Genomic DNA, 18,402 nt, shown 5'->3' on the forward strand with positions numbered 1-18,402 from the left:
TCTGTAAATAGTTAAGCATAGTGGTTACCAACATAAAAAAAAATCTAAACTAAAACTGGTGTTATGAACGATATACACAAAACTATTTTGCAATATTTTGGAAGACTAATTACTGCAAACAATAAGCCTACAACACGCCGTAGGCTACAGAAAAATACATGAACTAGAACCTGAACGTGGCTGTCAAAAACAGCGTTAAAATAAATATATTTTATTTCTGACTCTGCATTTTTCAAGATATGCAGACGGTCAGAGAGTAAAATCTGAGGTAGGTACAAAAACATCCACCCAGGACACATGCCTACAGGCTGAGGTTGAGTCAGAATTAACTTTTAATTTCCAGACTGTAAACATATCTATGAAATTTCAAAAACTGGTGTTCTTGGTCTAAATTTAAAGTTTTGGTGAATTACAGTGAAAACCCCCCACAAAATAAAGAACTAAAGGATTCGTGTATTTTCAGTCAGCATAGATAGGCTACTCATAATTTACAGTCCGTAATGCAGTGTTTGTGATTATTCATTCATTAATACATTTTAATATATATTTTTTTCAGTTCCTCTCAGCAGGGTACAATAGGTATTTAGAAGTTGCGTTACTTCATACTTTTAAGAGACACATTTGGGAAATGTGAGTTAGCAGTTGTGAAAAACGGTAATATTGAAACACCAGTTGATTTTCTCTGAACGAAGTAGCCTATTCATGTATCTCCTCGGGTTCATTTTTACATATTCTCAATCTTATCAAGTCGCGGATGTAACCCTGTAGATAGGCCAATTAACCCCAGGGGTAGTATCCCTGGTTGGGCGCTGTATTTATAGTATCTAACCACTGGCCTAATATCCGAAGTAATTTATTTGAACTGAACTACAAATCCCACGGTGCTGTAATCTCTCGGCTAATCTTATCATCCCGGGTTTTTGAGTTCCAGTGATCTGAGACGAGGAGTTAACGTAGCATTGAGTCAAATGTGCATATATCGCTATCGGTAGAACCCATATATGCATGTAGGCGGGGAGCAAAACATTCAATTGGATTGGGAACTCAACAAAAATAATAATGGATTTAAATGCAATTATAGAAAACATGGAAACCGGGGATCAAGATGCCGCATTGGTGGCTCTGCAAACGTACAATAAAAAGGTAATAAAGCTGATTTATTTTAAGTTCAATTCCATAACAGTGATTAGACAGAACATCTCGTTCATGATTTAACGTTTGTCATCATACTAACCGGAAATAAAACATGCGTACACAATGTCTTCGTTGTAGACACCGGACCCCTTATAATAAGGTTTATTTTTAAAGCAACGCGCACACGCACGTTCATATTCCCATATAGCCTATGCATACAGTGTTACGGTTAACTGTCAGATGAGCACGAACAGTTGCCATGCATATTTAACTGTCTACAATGTTTTTTTTTTGTTTTTTACCGTTCATTTACCACGTATGTGAACATATTCGTGTGGACGTATCGATAATATAGGCAATTGTATTCATGAATAAGTCAACATGGTCTTGTATGATTTTATGCATATTATATAATTTTACTGGGAACAGATGTCATCTGTCGATTTTTGATTGACATTGGTTCAGCTGGCAAACCAACGTGAATTCTATGTATAATCCAACAATATTTACAATGTCGTTGAATTAGAGTTTATTAGTTGATTGATAGCTCTCTGCAAATCCATAATTTTTGAAGAAACTATCTTCCAAGGGTCTTTTATTACAACAAATCTTTAAACAAAGCATTGAAACAGCATTAATACATTTCTGTCCAGTAGGAGATTGTGTAATTCCCTGGACTAGATTATAGGAAGACAAAATTAGATTTATTTGCAAATGATTCTCAAACATTTGTTATCAATACATATTTGTTATCAATTTGTATTATGTGTCACATTTCTATGATATCTATAAGAAAAAAAGCAATGAGCAAAGCAATACACAGACAAACTTTGAGGATCTGGATTTCTGAGGCTGAGTCAGATTTCCTTCCATTTATTAGACAACCGCCATGGTCTGCTCTGCTCTGTTGAGGGCATCACCTAGGCAACCAATCCTATACTAAGTAACCTTCTTTAGTGAACAATCTCCACTTCCCCTCTTGCTGTGTGTGTGATAGAGAGTTAAGTATAATTTCAATTGGTTCCACAGTATTATTATATATATATATGCAATTTCTATATCGGTGTTAGGCCCATGCAAGTATGTCTGTTGTAAGGGCAAAGAACCGTAGCCCTCTTTCAACAACGTTATGTAATTTTAACAACAGTCAAGAACTCCCAAGACAGGTTCCTTGCATCTGCACACACAGTTTCACCACAGACACTTGAAAGGTCTATGCTTAATATCATGTATTGGACATTACTTTTGTAATTGGGCTATGTGTATAAAATTGAATTGAAGGCAAATCAGGCAATGCAACTTTGTCTATTCAACCAATGGAAGAAGTAATTACTTATTACGTAAGTCTCAGGGTTTAGAAAGATACCTGTTTAACTTCACAGAGACTATCCACCAAGGAACAGCAGTCAGTTCTACCTAAACCTCTGTGGGTTGTATCAATTGATTTAATAGGATTAAGTCTTCTGAGAAACACAAATAGATTCCTGAGGCTTTGAGGCCTGTTCAAAAATCTGTTCATGTCTCATCTGATGCTAAACTCTTAGCCTAGTTATGCTCTCTTTCTAAACCCTTATGATATAGTAGTAGCAAACATTGTTTGGTGTTCTAAAGAAGTTAGCACAAACAAACAGATCTGGGACCCAGATCTGGGTCCCTATTTCAGCTTCAAGCCTGTGAAGTTAAGTACTGTAAGGACTAGGCCTAATCATTCACTGCAAATGTTCAATATGCTCTTGTTTTTTTAGAATTGTACGAAACGTTACTATCCTTTTCACAGGGACATGGAAAGCGAGGTGTGCAGTGATTTACTCAATACACTATTTGGCTCTACAAATACCACCCTTACCCATTACTTTATGTCACAATACACAGCAAGGAATCATTAAAGGAAAAGCTGTCAGACATTTTTGCTGAATCACAGTATATCACCCATTAGGCTGGATAACTGTTTCATTGTCAAGGGTTTCTGTTGAAGCTTCACCGTTGCTTACCTTTCTCCTTTTTGCTTCCTCCCAGATGACCCAGTGCTTCTCATTTACCTCAGATCAAGAGGAGGAGAGAGAGGTACAGTCTTTATTTTGTGCCGCATTATATGCCCTGTATATTGTCCTTAGTCACTGAGCCGTAGGAGATATAGATATTTAAATGAGTTCAGTCATATTCAGATGAAGCTACATTTTCAACAGAGACCTGGTTACAAACACGAAAGGTTGTGGTTTGTAATACTGTTAATATTCAATTGAAATCCACCATATCTGGTGGCCAGAGAATCATGAAGTAGAACACTGCATTTTCATGCTGGACAGCATCAACAAATCACTCGAAATATTTCAAATTCTCTCTGCCTTAACTTTTCTTTTTTTATATTTCCCCTCTTTCATCTGGCATTCCTGTGATTTAGGATGAGGGGAAGTTTCAAGAGGTACACATGGGGATGGCAACTCTGTTTCAAAACAGCATAATTGAACCCACGGTCTATTTCTTTAACACATCACATTATTTAAAATATATTTAGAAATGTGGCATTCATGATGCATTTTGTTTCTTATGTGAATCAGTATTTATTATAAAGAAATATACTTTGGGTTCCATGTGACAAAATAATAGCGTCCTGGTAGATTTAGAAGTAGATGTACTGTATGGTAGAAAGCTTTTTTTTTTTTTATCAGAGTCAGCATAGACAGGATCTATATCATTGGTTCCCAACTGGTTTTGCCTCAGCATCAGTTCAGAACCACTGATCTAGTGAATGTTGTCTTCAGATATACTGGGCCGACAGGTCCCAGTTTCTATAGATACCCAGCTAGTGGCTCATAATATGTCATCAATGTTTCTCTAGCACAGCTGCAATATTCAAATGATGTTGCCCAAACTCCACTAGAATGGATTATAAGTCTTATCAAAGCAATGTTGATGAAGTACAGCTCATCTGCTGTGCACATACTCATTAAACTGACTGTCCCTTGGTAATGGATGGAGGGATGAGTGTGCAGAGAAAGCAATGCTGGGCTAAAGTCTACTTTCACAAAGTTATTGGAAGACTTGGCAACAATTTGGTTGGTTCAAATTTATAAGCGCTTTCAAATTGGTTATGGGTTGTGAGTGACTGAAACTTCAAAGGGCTTGAGTTATACTGTCAGTAGCCAGACGCACAGTAGCGGGTCGGTACAGCTTGAATTCTTTGAAACATAGTTTCTACAAAATGTCAGAAATGTTTCAGTGGGGTGTTGGCCCGTGCTGACACAATAGCATCACACGGTTGCTGCAGTCTGGGTGGCGTTATATTCATGCTGCCAACAGCCTATTCTCCCTCACTCCAAAGATGCCTAGTCAGGTTCAGTCCTGGGGATCTGTCCAGGCCTCTCAAGTAATCTGAACTCACTGTGATGTTCCAGGAACCATTCTGAGATAAATGTGTGTTCTTTAATGTGACATTTTATCTTGTTGATGAAGGGTAAAGTGTAGCCATGAAGGTATGCACCTGGTCAGCAACAATGTCTAGAAACACTGTGGAGTTCGAACCTCACTTAATTGGTACGGAAGGACCTGAAGTGTGTCAAGAAATCACTCCCAGGCAACACAACACCACCTCCAGCAGCCTGTAATCTCGTATGATGCCAATGGAACGATGTTTCTTCAGACCCAACACATGTTTCTTCAGATCCAGTCCTGTGTTGGTGCTTGCATGACCGCCGGAGCTTGTTGTTTTCAGATGAGATTCTGCAAGCAAAAAAGTACACTGAATGCAGAACCAGCGGAAGAGCATCCTAAACGTCTATTCTCAATCGATGTTGAACCTCATTAAAAAATAAACCATGTTCCCCTTCCCATCCACTCACTGGAGATGTGAATGCTTGCCAGAGAGTATACACCATACCCAGACAAACACCCATTCCCCCCAAAAAAATTGTTGGTAATGCCCACACACCTGTGTGCTCAGCAGCCTAGTCATGATGATGTTTGCGTCCTGTCCTTCAGAGATTAGGAGCGCTGGCGATGGGCTTTCTGGAGAGAGACCTCCAACCATCCTGCCAGTTGGCTTGTCTGGAGACCATTCGCATCTTGTCACGTGACAAGAACAACGTGGCGCCCTTCATCACGCAGACCGCCATGCTGACCCTCAGCCGACACGCGGGCATCGCCCATGGCGACGGCAACGTGCCTGCCGCCGAGAACCCTGATCTGGAGATCATCGTGGAGGCGCTGAAGAGCATCTGCAACATCTGTCTGCACAACAAGGTGGGGAAATGAACGGGGTGTTGTTATGTATGAACAGACCAGCCCCTTGAGAGGAATAACATAGATGTACAGAAATACAGACTTATACTGCTTTTTATTACATTCTTGTTTTTATTACATGATGTAGCGGTTGTGCAAACCCTGTCCTTGTTGTACTGTACTTTGAACCAGCCCTGAATGGCCAAAAGTGGTGCACTATATTAGGTGTTTGTTGGTTTGGTATGCAAAAGATTTCTGCTTCAAATTACTAAGTTGCTCTGGGTGACAGCGTCCTCTTACTGACTCGAGTGTGAATGCATACATGGTAAAAAGTTAGTGCACCATATAGAGGAATGGTGTGCCACCTGATTGGTTTCTTTCTTTCTTCAACCAATCAGGTGGCTGTGGGAGTGGCCCAGGAGCTGCAGCTGATTGTGGGTATAGCAGGGCGCCTCAAGCAGTGCGGCGAAGACCAGTGGAACCACCACGTACGGTTCTTTGACCTGCGGCTCATGTTCCTCCTCACCGCCCAGCGCGTGGAGATGCGCACCCAGCTGTTGAAGGAGCTGCGCGGTGTCAGCCTGCTGTCCGACCACCTGGACGCCACCCTGGGGCTGTGCTGGCCGGACACCTTCGAGGTGGCACGGGCCGGGGTGGAGGTCGATCCGGACTCCGATCTACCTGTCAGACTGCCGCCCTTCAGCCGGGAGAAGATAGAAAGGGCCATGGAGATACTGAAGATCCTCTTCAATATCACTTACGATGCCAATCGCAGGGAGGTGGATGAGGTGAGCAGGCAATGAGGAAACCAAGCTACGTAGCATATTACTACTATGTATGTATTGAGTTAATAGCTGTCCAAGCTTAAACCTGCAGGTGTCGTTATGGCGCTATACTGCATTATAACTTGACCTGTCTCAAATGAACTGTAAACCCGCTCATCGTGCCTAATCCTTTTAGAATGATTCGGGCTTTGTGTGGAATTCAGGCTTTGTGTAGAAAAAAACTAAATGTGAATGGGGTTGAAGTCTCACATGAACATTGGGAAAACCTCCATTTGTTCTTACTGGTGTGCGCTAGGAGGAGGCAGCCGCGTTCAGGCACCTGGGAGCCATCCTCAGACACTGTCTAATGAGCAGTGCGGACGGAGAGGATTACACGGAGGAGTTTCACAGGTGAGAGGTGAAATAGAAGAGCAGAGGTTAGAACAGGATGTTGTATACCGTGATGTTTTATCCGATACAATGACCAAGGACCAGCAAAAATGTCCATCACATAATTTCCTGAGAAACAAAAAGATCCGGCGGTGCTTCTTTTCATAAGCCTGTGTGCCTCACTTCTCCTCCCCCTCTCCTTCCCTCTCTTGGCTATCCTGTCTTCTCACCTTCTCTCGGGGCAGCCATTCATTGAACCTCTTGGGGAATCTCCCTCTGACCTGTCTGGATGTGTTGCTGATGCCCAAGGTCCAGCAGGGATCCATTGAGTACATGGGCGTCAACATGGATGCCGTCAACATGCTACTAGAGTACATGGAGAAGATGCTAGATCGGGTGAGTGACTGTTCAACAGACAGGTTGACGCTTAGTGGAGTTTTCCTCATTCTGAGGGCCATCTTGCCTCAAGAGCAAAACAAATGTCGTTAAGATGAACCCAGTCGTCCGTGAGTGTAGTTTTCAGTTCCCAAGAAGGAACTGGTAACATGTTTTCATGTTTCATGAGAGCGACATAAGCTGTTTAAACTTACACCCGCACACTATAATCTGGAAAGAAATGACTGGGTTTGTCTGAGTATTGTCATCTCCTTGGAGTTCTTGCCTAGTATGTGTTCAGTGTGCCAACTCCCAGTCTCTTACAGGTGATGACATTGTGTCTCTTTAGAGGTCACATGACTGTTTGGCTGTTACTTATCCACAGGGGATGTTATTGCTCTGGAGGACGGGGATATGGCGTCCTCAGCGGTTTCCGTGGGGATGTGGGTAAACCAGGGCATAGATGGAGCAGTCAGGTCTCCACCTCAGGTGGAAGACAATGAAATAATTCAAATTGGCACCTAGAAACAAATCTCGTGAAATAGTTGAGTTATGCCTGTGCAATCACACCGACAGTGTGTGTGTGCATGTGTGTGTGTGCGCATGTGTGTGTGTGGGGGTGGGGGGGGTTAACTGACAAGATCACCGTAATATCTGTCTAATGAGGTTTGTTTGTGGGAGGGTTCTCCAGGGCAAGAAGCTGAAGGAGACCATGCTCCCATCTCTCAACCTGCTGACTGAGAGCGCTCGCATCCACAGAGAGACCAGGAAGTTCCTCAGGATGAAGGTACACTGGAACTGGCAGTTTCATCATTCGTCCAGTTGGACCACAGTAGTCACATTGAGCGCATTGGTAAAGTGTTTATTTCTTGGCGTGTGTGTACATGTTGGTGTGTGTGCGTATGTGTGTGTGTATACTGTAGGTACTCCCCCCACTGCGGGACGTGAAGAATCTCCCAGAGGTGGGGGAAGCAATTCGCAACAAGCTGGTTCGCCTGATGACCAACATTGACACTGACATCAAGAACTGCGCAGCGGAGTTCCTATTCGTCTTATGCAAAGAAAGCGGTGAGAACCTTCCTTTTGGTCAGTGGAAACAGCAGGGTTGTTCACTGTTGTTCGTCGTCAAAACATTCATTTCCACATTTCTCGATAGCCTAGTGACGGACAGGGCTCGGAAGTAGCCATGGTAACGCAAGACCACGTCAGCAAGTTTACTATGGGATTTGTAATGTCATATTTCCCCCTCGTCGCCCCTTCCTTCAGTCTCCAGATTCATTAAGTACACAGGCTATGGTAATGCTGCCGGTCTCCTGGCTGCCCGGGGGCTGTTGCGAGGGGGCATCAACCCAGGCATCTACTCTGAGGACGAGGACAGCGAAACCGAAGAGTACCGCGAAGCCAAAGCTAAGTGAGTTAGTTGTTATTCCCGCAACAGAGATTACCCTCATGTATACACATTGGTTAAACTTGACCTAAGGCCTACAGCTGTTAAATGCTATAAGTTCTGCATTTCTAACTGGCCCCTGTCACCCCAAGCACATTTGGAATTGTCCCTAAGTAGTACAGCTTCTTCCCTGTCTAAATCTAACCCCATCAAGGCACACCATCCACACAAAGCCAAGCATACGTTTTTTTCTGTCACTGCCAGAATTAACCCTGTGACGGGCAGGGTGGAGGACGAACAGCCCAATCCGATGGAGGGAATGACAGAGGAACAGAAGGAGCTGGAGGCCATGAAGCTGGTCAACATGTTCGATAAGCTCTCCAGGTATGGATGCACCTTCACAGTAACCTAATCACTGATCCTGAATGGTCACACACTCTCAGTACTCTGAAGGACAGGGGGGACGGTTGCATGCATTTATTTTAACAAGGCCACTGACTAAAGATTATTAGATGTTAAAAAAAAGTATTTCCTGATTCAACAAGGCTAGGCGTACAGTAATAAGAGAAAGGCGCTTTGCCACGCTCATTTATTAAACAGCCTACTGCGCGTGAACTAAAAGTAGATGGTATCCAGGCATTATTATAAAAATAAGGGCAATAAAAATAAGTATTGTGCACTGAACATACCGCCTTAACTTAGTTAAATGCTAATCCAAACCCAATGGACCGCCTTAACTTAGTTAAATGCTATCAAAAGTGATATGTTATAAAATACTAAACACATAGTACTATTTTCTGGAAAACTGCAGCCATTATGCATTGTAATGAATACATGATCAAGCCGAGACTTTTCTCTTTTCTAGGTCCAATATTATCCAGCCAATGACGCTCGGGAGTGATGGTTCCATGACACAGATGAATTCTGAAGACCTAATACGAATGAGAGATCAGATACCACTTGGACAACTGAACATACGACAACGAGATGACGATGAAGAACAAGAGGAAGATGATGAACAAGAGGAAGAAGAGGAACAGCAACAACATCGACGACAACAACAAATACAAGAAGATAATGCAATAAAAACACCGCAACAAGAAGAACCACAACGACAACAGTCACAAGAACAACACAAAGAAGAACAACAGGAAACACAACATCAACATAAAGAACAAGAAGATGAACAAGAAGAACAATAACTTCAACGTGGCTTAGGTAGCGATGACAAAGGCGAGGTGACCTGAATCAAAAAACTGATAACATCCAGAGGAATTAAGGATCTATTACATTTAACTCTAGTTTTGTTACTGTGTAGTTGCTTATCAGCCTTAATTGAGTGAACACTATACTGTAGAAAATCCAGACACAAAGTGTCTCATGTCACCCTAATCTCCTCTGTTTGTAGTGCAATAGTAGACTTTTTGTCGGGAGCTTTGGGCAAGAACGAAAGATTACCTACCCAGGCATTTTGGATAATGAAATCCTTCAGAGTAAATTGTTGATAATTTGATATTGTTTAGGCTTAGAATAAGGCCATAGCATTAAAATATTTTTGTTCTATTCTAATAGCGCTTCGATTCCATTCCTATCCAATTTCCTAAAGCCAACATTCCGTGTACTTCAAACATTTTAAAAGCATGAGAATAATGTGTAATGTCCAAAGTCCAAAGACATGTTCTGGTCTGGACTTATTATATTTGGCTTGTTAGCTGCTTTTATCAGTGTATATGGATTGGGATCCAGGATTGTCTTTGTTGGTGAAATCAGTTAAATACTTAGAATTGGTCTGTTTTCTTATAAATGTTATTTAAATAATATTTTAATTAGAAAACAGAATGAAACAAAGTGGATTGTTTCCCTTCATTTGAGCTATTTTATGTTGACCGTATATTAAGCTAATTGAAATTATTTGTAGAGCATAATCTTTCTTTTTCCCCTGTTTTGAAAATATATGTGCAAGCTTTTGAATGTTGTATTGTGCTAAACTTGTGCACAGAGAGACTCAATTTGAAGTATGAGAGATAAGTAAGTAAGAGATATGTGTTATGTTTAAAGTGATACTTGAAGTTTTCTTTATTTGTTTGTATATTAGCTTTATATAGTCAACCTGCTGTGTCATTTGTGCACATTTCTGGCCAAAATGGGATTCAGAAAATAAGCTTTAGATTTAAGGAGGATGTATGATAATTGTAAAGTTGGATACAAATAATATATGTCTATATTTGCCCAAATGCATATTGTATACAAATTGGAATGTGAGTTTCAGTAAAATGCTAAAAAAAAATGTAGAATTGTAATGTTTCATAAATACATGTTATGTTAGGTATTAACTGCTCATTACATAGTATAATGTTAAATAATGATAGTAACTTCAAATATAATTTCCAAATGAATATTTTATCATACAAACAAGATGTGTTGCTATAGTATTGCATACCTGTGTAACTGTTTTGGAAGAGGCTATACAAAAAAACTGGTATACAAGTTGATGACTTACAGTAGATCAACCAGCCAAAATTAATTGGGTATAATCGGATTTGATTCATTTGATAAGTCAGTTCAAATCAGGTCCTGGGTTGGCCTTCTCAAAAAGATCATTTAAAATGGCTGTCCCCTGCAACAGCAGCTGGCTGCAAGTAAAAATGTTTTATTTGTAACTACCGCTTCCTGCTGATTGTTAATGTCAGTAATATTCCATCATTTTGAAATAATTGTATTCATAAACTAATTGAGTCAGTTCTGTACACTTTTTTATGTACACAGTGAAATTAATTGTTTTATTGGACCCCTTGTTACAGATTTCCAAAAACAATTATGGAATAATGTAAATGTTGTTAATCAGCTTGATCCGAAAATCTGACACTTACATTTATCCTTTAAATTATATTAAAAAATAACTCACATAAGTAATAAAGAAATATATTTTTAAAGAAATATGTCTCATTTTTGGCACCCCTGAGAAATTGTACAAATAATAATAATAAAAGAAAAAGAATCACAGTTGGAGAGTTCCACTAGTTGGTTGGATCTTGGGGTTACCAAGTCTCCAAACTACAAATAAATGTCACTTCTACAGTATGCCAACAAGTTATCTGGAACTCTTGCCAGAAGAAAGCCTCTAGTCTCATCAAAACATAAACATCGTCACCTGGGGGCTCATTTATCTATGACGTCCATCCAGATGCTTAGAATGATAGCTGATTCAGTCCATTAAAAAACTTTGGCCAAAAAAGTCCTCTTTCAGGTGGACAATAACCACAAGCCCAATGCAGCAATGGAGAGCCTGAAAAACAATAATATACAGTTTCTGCTGTGCCCCAGTCAGTCTTGATCTCTGTACTATCCCACTGATTATCAGTGGCATTATCTGAAAATGGTGGTCAACAAGCATTGTCCAACCATCGGTACCCCTCTACAGGAGAATAGCCAGTGAGCCATAATAAGCTAAATGGACCATCCTGGCACACTAACAGCTATTTCTATTTATTTCACAGAGAACTCCATTGGCACTCTAAGTGTGTTTGCTTTAGAAAGCTAATTTAAAGATGTTGGCCAGGCACTTGCCTATAAATCAAAAAGGCCATGTGACATATAGCTAGTCAGAAATACCATAGCATTTTTTTTTATGACTTCTACACATAAAGGGGAAAATCACAATATTAAGCATTTTAGTTATTTAAACCATATAAGGAAATACCATAATGAATCTAAAAAACAAGAAAATCACATTGGATAGCCTTTTCCCTGTCTGTTGGCAGTGCCTCAATATTTGTTGCCTTCTAATCCACTTCGGTTATTGGCAATGCCCCAATAGCCTACTAATCACATTAATGCAAAGCCCAGACTTCTTTCCAGACATAATAGAATTCCAGGTCACATACTGTACCACCAGTATTCAGCTTGTCCAAGGCAAAAATACAGATTTCTAAATGGTCTGCAATACTCTCAGCTATATGCTTAGTCCAGTTTTGAAAAACACTTTAGTTTCTTCTACCTAACTATTTGCTTAGAAAAATATTATCTTAATAAATGTAATGTGTGGTGTGGAATTGTTTAAATCAGATGAGGTAGCCATTGTATTGGGACAATCATTTATTAGTACAATCATTAATATAATCATTTCATATTATGGGTTTAAGAGTCTTTAGAAGACTTTAGTTGGTGGTAATGCCCAGGTGAGGTGGCTCAGTTAACATCTACTCAGGAGCGGTGCTTGTAGTCCTCTAGGTGGGCCAGGATCCAACCAGATGGCCCAAGGATGGTGATGAACATGACGGTTAAAGCAAAGCCTTGCTCCTGGATACAAAACACATGACATGGTTTAAATTAGAAAAATAAATGTATTTATTTACAGGAGGGAAATCTTAAGAGCTTACACATTTCATACAAACAAACACATTTGAAACCCAGCCAGGAACAGTTGTAGGGCGTGAACAATTTAATATTGGGAACGAGTACCAAGCAAATTATACCACAGTAATGATTGGAAGTTCAAGTTTATTTACTCAAAGAGTTGCACTAGTTAGGATTTCTTCAGTAAAAAAACAAAAGTTTTGTACCCTATAAACATGTTGTGGTTCTCTACGCTAACTTACTTAAGCTCTAACCATTTCTCAAAGTACTCCTCTTTATAATATACTTTACCTTATATAATGTACTATTTAAATAGTCATTTGTTTATTTAATATTTTCCCCTAAATATTTCTTTCTTTGAAAATATGAACAATACACACATCGCATCACAGGCTTTTATTTTGAAGGAATAATACCAAATTGTGAAAACTTATTGCTGCTGCCGAATCTCTATTGTTGCCTGCATGACGCTAATCCATTGTAGCTATCGAATTGTGACAGCTTCTTACCTTGGGTTGTCGCTCAGATGGTGGCTACCTTTATATCAATGTGACAACCACTTACTGACCGTTCACAGCGAACATGTGCATGCAATGACACAGCCAGTTACTCTGCTCTGACCTAACTAGCTAGTTTGATACTCTGAACGTGCAGGACTGGATGTTGATGCTCCGCTCTGATGCTTGTGGGATGGTAAACAGTGCGCTATTAATTGAATCTTTTCATGCACTGCTCTTTCATTTTTTTCTGCCCGCGGGCTGGCTTTTATGTTTTGGCAGAATGCCTCTTTAAGAGATTCTCTGTTTATGTTTTATATATATACACTCACCTAAAGGATTATTAGGAACACCGTACTAATACTGTGTTTGACCCCCTTTCGCCTTCAGAACTGCCTTAATTCTACGTGGCATTGATTCAACAAGGTGCTGAAAGAATTCTTCAGAAATGTTGGCCCATATTGATAGGATAGCATCTTGCAGTTGATGGAGATTTGTGGGATGCACATCCAGGGCACGAAGCTCCCGTTCCACCACATCCCAAAGATGCTCTATTGGGTTGAGATCTGGTGACTGTGGGGGCCATTTCAGTACAGTGAACTCATTGTCATGTTCAAGAAACCAATTTGAAATGATTCGAGCTTTGTGACATGGTGCATTATCCTGCTGGAAGTTGCCATCAGAGGATGGGTACATGGTGGTCATAAAGGGATGGACATGGTCAGAAACAATGCTCAGGTAGGCCGTGGCATTTAAACAATGCTCAATTGGCACTAAGGGGCCTAAAGTGTACCAAGAAAACATCCCCCACACCATTACACCACCACCACCAGCCTGCACATTGGTAACAAGGCATGATGGATCCATGTTCTCATTCTGTTCACGCCAAATTCTGACTCTGCCATCTGAATGTCTCAACAGAAATGGAGACTCATCAGACCAGGCAACATTCTTCCAGTCTTCAACTGTCCAATTTTGGTGAGCTCGTGCAAATTGTAGCCTCTTTTTCCTATTTGTAGTGGAGATGAGTGGTACCCGGTGGGGTCTTCTGCTGTTGTAGCCCATCCGCCTCAAGGTTGTGCGTGTAGTGGCTTCACAAATGCTTTGCTGCATACCTCGGTTGTAACGAGTGGTTATTTCAGTCAAAGTTGCTCTTCTATCAGCTTGAATCAGTCGGCTCATTCTCCTCTGACCTCTAGCATCAACAAGGCATTTTCGCCCATAGGACTGCCGCATACTGGATGTTTTTCCCTTTTCACACCATTCTTTGTAAACCTTAGAAATGGTTGTGTGTGAAAATCCCAGTAACTGAGCAGATTGTGAAATACTCAGACCGGCCCGTCTGGCACCAACAACCATGCCACGTTCAAAATTGCTTAAATCACCTTTCTTTCCCATTCTGACATTCAGTTTGGAGTTCAGGAGATTGTCTTGACCAGGACCACACCCTTAAATGCATTGAAGCAACTGCCATGTGATTGGTTGATTAGATAATTGCATTAATGAGAAATTGAACAGGTGTTCCTAATAATCCTTTAGGTGTGTGTGTGTATATATATATATATATATATATATATATATATATATATAAAGCTGTGCCAATCATAATAAGTTGTCTATTAGGTTGATTTATTATTCCACCATGTATTCAGTTAGAATGTCACATATGTTTACTTTCTAATACTTAGTACAAACTTAACAATTTTTCTCGTGAAACAAAGGCTGCTAGTTGAATCACTGAGCGACAATGACTTTAAATGCAGCATTGTGACACCACATATAGTGGGGAGAACAAGTATTTGATACACTGCCAATTATGCAGGTTTTCCCACTTACAAAGCATGTAGAAGTCTGTAATTTTTATCATAGGTACTCTTCAACTGCGAGTGACGGAATCTAAACAAAAATCAAAAAAATCACATTGTATGATTTTTAGGTAATTCATTTGCATTTTATTGCATGACATAAGTATTTGATACATCAGAAAAGCAGAACGTAATATTTGGTACAGAGACCTTTGTTTGCAATAACAGAGATCATACGTTTCCTGTAGTTCTTGACCAGGTCTTCAATGCTCTTACTGAGGGAAGGAGGTTGTTGGCCAAGATCTCGTGATACATGGCCCCATCCATCCTCCCCTCAATACGGTGCAGTCATCCTGTCCCCTTTGCAGAAAAGCATCCCCAAAGAATGATGTTTCCACCTCCATGCTTCACGGTTGGGATGGTGTTCTTGGGTATGTACTCATCCTTCTTCTTCCTCCAGACACGGCAAGTGCAGTTTAGACCAAAAAGCTCTATTTTTGTCTCATCAGACCACATGACCTTCTCCCATTCCTCCTCTGGATCATCCAGATGGTCATTGGCAAACTTCAGACAGACCTGGACATGAGCTAGCTTGAGCAGTGGGACCTTGCGTGCGCTGCAGGATTTTCATCCATGACGGCGTAGTGCGTTACTAATGGTTTTCTTGGAGACTGTGGTCCCAGCTCTCTACAGGTCATTGACCAGGTCCTGCCGTGTAGTTCTGGGCTGATCCCTCACCTTCCTCATGATCATTGATGCCCCACGAGATCTTGCATAGAGCCCCAGACTGAGGGAGATTCACCGTCATCTTGAACTTCTTCCATTTTCTAATAATTGCGCCAACAGTTTTTGCCTTCTCACCAAGCTGCTTGCCTATTGTCCTGTAGCCCATCCCAGACTTGTACAGGTCTACAATTTTATCCCTGATGTCCTTACACAGCTCTCTGGTCTTGGCCATTGTGGAGAGGTTGGAGTCTGTTTGATTGAGTGTGTGGACATGTGTCTTTCATACAGATAATGAGTTCAAACAGGTGCAGTTAAAACAGGTAATGAGTGGAGAACAGGGGGGCTTCTTACTGGTTGGTAGTTACTTATACTTATGTCATGCAATAAAATGCAAATGAATTACTTAAAAATCATACAATGTGATTTTTTTGTTTTAGATTCCGTCACTCACAGTTGAAGTGCACCTATGATAAAAATTACAGACCTCTACATGCTTTCTAAGTAGGAAAACCTGAAAAATCGGCAGAGTTTTAAATACTTGTTCTCCCCACAGTATGATGCCTCTAGAGTCAGTAGAAGAGTTGATTGTTTTCGAATTGCACATTAACAAAAGCTATTGGACTTTGATGGCATTAACTTGAGCATTAAACCTTGCTTTGTTTGTAAACAGCTGTTAGAATTATAACAAGTCTAAATGTGTGGACTTTAAACAGAGGCGAACCAATCAGTACCCATATCCTTCACAAAGTCCTGGATATTGCTCAAAATTGGGCGAAGTCTGTCTATATTTGGATTACCACAAGGTCACGTCATTGGTACACTTCCAAGTAGGCTTCATGCGCATACTGATCAAAACAAGGCAGGAAATGTAAGTAAATTATTAAGATGCCAAACACAAGGCAAATCTAAACATATTTTAAAACAAAGCAGTTGACATATCTCATGCAGCCTACGTGAAGGAATTTAAAATCAAAATGGAGTTACTGCATACGAACTTCCCCTATGGTTAACCTGTGAAACGTTATAAAGCTGGGATAGACAGTTATTAATTATATTTTCATAACTCATAATGTGTTGACATAGTCAAACTCAGGCTTAAAAATCGAGAGAATTTAAAATGAACAGCCGACATTTTAAGTGCGCTTCGGAGAGCATTCTAGGAAAGTGAAAGCGCGCCTGGGGCAAGTACTTACGCCCGAGGATATCTCATGCTTCGCAGGCTTGTGTGACAGGGCGGCTCTCGACACGAGCTGCGACCTGACTGCGACCCTCAGCAAATTCACTGAACTCTTGATCCCAGACATGTTGCCTGTATGGCGGATATCAGTCCAATAAAACAGTTAAATTCAGTATATTCTACTCCAACGCCCTTCAAAGGCCCTTTGATTGTGTACCTGCCAATAAGGGTATATCGCAAATAATAAAAGGCAACGTTTGAGGGCGCCACCCGCTGAAGTAGTGTCCTGGTATTTAATTGGTCGGATCAAGTGCGTTGAAGGCTAGGCTCTACAGATTGGAAGGGAGGCAGATATCAACCAGTTGGTTGGTTGCACTAATTTTAACCCTGGTCTGCAGCAGTGTACTCTTTTAAGGCGAAAGCGAAAACAAACTCAGCCTTTAAAAAAATGTGCATGTGTAGAAACAAACGTGACGGCGCGGGCTATTGCCTATTCAAATAGTTTACAAGTAAGTGTGTGTATCGGTATGTTTATGAGGGAGGGTGGGGTGTAATGTGCCCGAACTTCACAGCTAATGAACTCTTGGCCAGTCTATATGTGACAGATGTCTGGTGAAGAGTAAACTTGTGCGGAAAGACGCTTTAACCTTTATACACATGAATTTACTTGTCATAATTTAATAACTAGTATTTATTGTTTAGTTACTAGTACAATTATTTTTCCTATTTCACTAGTAGCTGATTACATACTGTTTCTAATTCCATCCATCCATCATCTTCCGCTTATCCGGGGCCGGGTCGCGGGGGCAGCAGTCTAAGCAGAGATGCCCAGACTTCCCTCTCCCTAGACACTTCCTCCAGCTCTTCTGGGGGGACACCGAGGCGTTCCCAGGCCAGCCGGGAGACATAGTCCCTCCAGCGTGTCCTAGGTCTTCCCCGGGGTCTCCTCCCCTGTTTCTAATTCTGTATTTACTATTACAATTGTTATCGATTGTGTTATAGACTTCACGTTAATAATTTGGGCCATAACTCTTCACACAATACCCGATGATAAAAAAACTAAACCACATTTTTAAATGTATTTTATCTCATAGTCATTAGTATTCAGACCCTTTGTCTTTACTTTACAGTTGGAACCACCAAGACTCTTAAAGCTGGCTGTCCGCCCAAACTATGTGACGAGGCAAGATGGCCCCAGGTCATGGAGGTGAACAAGAACCCCATGGCCACTCTAATAGAGCCTTCAAGAAATGGAAGAACCAGTTGGAAGGACACCATCACTGCTGGACTGCATCAATCCGGCTTTCAAGATGGAGTGGACCAACGGAAGCCAGTCCTGAGTAAAACACATATGACATGCCATCTATAGTTGCCAAACAGAACCTCAAGGACCCCAAGAGCATGGAAAAAAGGCCAAATCCAGGTGTGTAAAGCTGTTACATAAGGTATGAGATTTTATTAAATTTCAATAAATTGGCACACATTTTGGAAAAGCAAGTGTCTGCTTCGTCTTTATCGGTTATGTGTACATTGTTGGCATAAAAATAATGAATCAATAAGAATATGAATAATT

At 40.7% G+C, this 18,402-nt stretch overlaps 2 protein-coding genes across 3 annotated transcripts; one reads left to right on the forward strand and one right to left on the reverse strand.

The window, feature by feature from the left end:
* Positions 1 to 900: 900 nt before the first annotated feature.
* On the forward strand, positions 901 to 9,654 carry ric8a (RIC8 guanine nucleotide exchange factor A). 2 transcript variants are annotated; one of them, XM_010883577.3, is made up of 12 exons: positions 901 to 1,143; positions 3,151 to 3,198; positions 3,536 to 3,556; positions 5,113 to 5,373; positions 5,751 to 6,140; positions 6,433 to 6,527; positions 6,752 to 6,902; positions 7,573 to 7,668; positions 7,805 to 7,949; positions 8,148 to 8,292; positions 8,533 to 8,652; positions 9,134 to 9,654. In XM_010883577.3, the coding sequence occupies exons 1-12, from the start codon at positions 1,060 to 1,062 to the stop codon at positions 9,468 to 9,470; spliced, it is 1,893 nt and encodes a 630-aa protein (XP_010881879.2). In that variant the 5' UTR covers positions 901 to 1,059; the 3' UTR covers positions 9,471 to 9,654. The 2 variants fall into 2 exon arrangements, with proteins under 2 accessions (XP_010881879.2, XP_034143925.1); XM_034288034.1 differs by lacking the exon at positions 3,536 to 3,556.
* A 2,691-nt stretch (positions 9,655 to 12,345) lies between these two features.
* LOC105018281 (cytochrome c oxidase subunit 8B, mitochondrial) lies at positions 12,346 to 17,098 on the reverse strand. The gene is made up of 2 exons (XM_010883579.2): positions 16,846 to 17,098; positions 12,346 to 12,567 (listed from the first exon to the last, which is right to left on the reverse strand). Exons 1-2 carry the CDS (start codon positions 16,954 to 16,956, stop codon positions 12,472 to 12,474), a joined length of 207 nt encoding a protein of 68 aa, XP_010881881.1. The 5' UTR covers positions 16,957 to 17,098; the 3' UTR covers positions 12,346 to 12,471.
* Positions 17,099 to 18,402: the final 1,304 nt, after the last annotated feature.

The sequence above is a fragment of the Esox lucius genome, chromosome 19 (genome assembly GCF_011004845.1).
Source record: "Esox lucius isolate fEsoLuc1 chromosome 19, fEsoLuc1.pri, whole genome shotgun sequence".
Classification (NCBI taxonomy): domain Eukaryota; kingdom Metazoa; phylum Chordata; class Actinopteri; order Esociformes; family Esocidae; genus Esox; species Esox lucius.

What these genes read in the sequence shown, in the direction of transcription:
- ric8a (XM_010883577.3), top strand. Translation starts at nt 1,060, where the DNA reads ATGGATTTAAATGCAATTATAGAAAACATGGAAACCGGGGATCAAGAT. An exon ending in ACATCTGTCTGCACAACAAG is followed by an intron (nt 5,374 to 5,750) that starts GTGGGGAAATGA and finishes TCAACCAATCAG; the next exon opens with GTGGCTGTGGGAGTGGCCCA. An exon ending in GGAAGTTCCTCAGGATGAAG is followed by an intron (nt 7,669 to 7,804) that starts GTACACTGGAAC and finishes TGTATACTGTAG; the next exon opens with GTACTCCCCCCACTGCGGGA.
- LOC105018281 (XM_010883579.2), bottom strand. Translation starts at nt 16,956, where the DNA reads ATGTCTGGGATCAAGAGTTCAGTGAATTTGCTGAGGGTCGCAGTCAGG. An exon ending in AGCATGAGATATCCTCGGGC is followed by an intron (nt 12,568 to 16,845) that starts GTAAGTACTTGC and finishes TTTTGTATCCAG; the next exon opens with GAGCAAGGCTTTGCTTTAAC.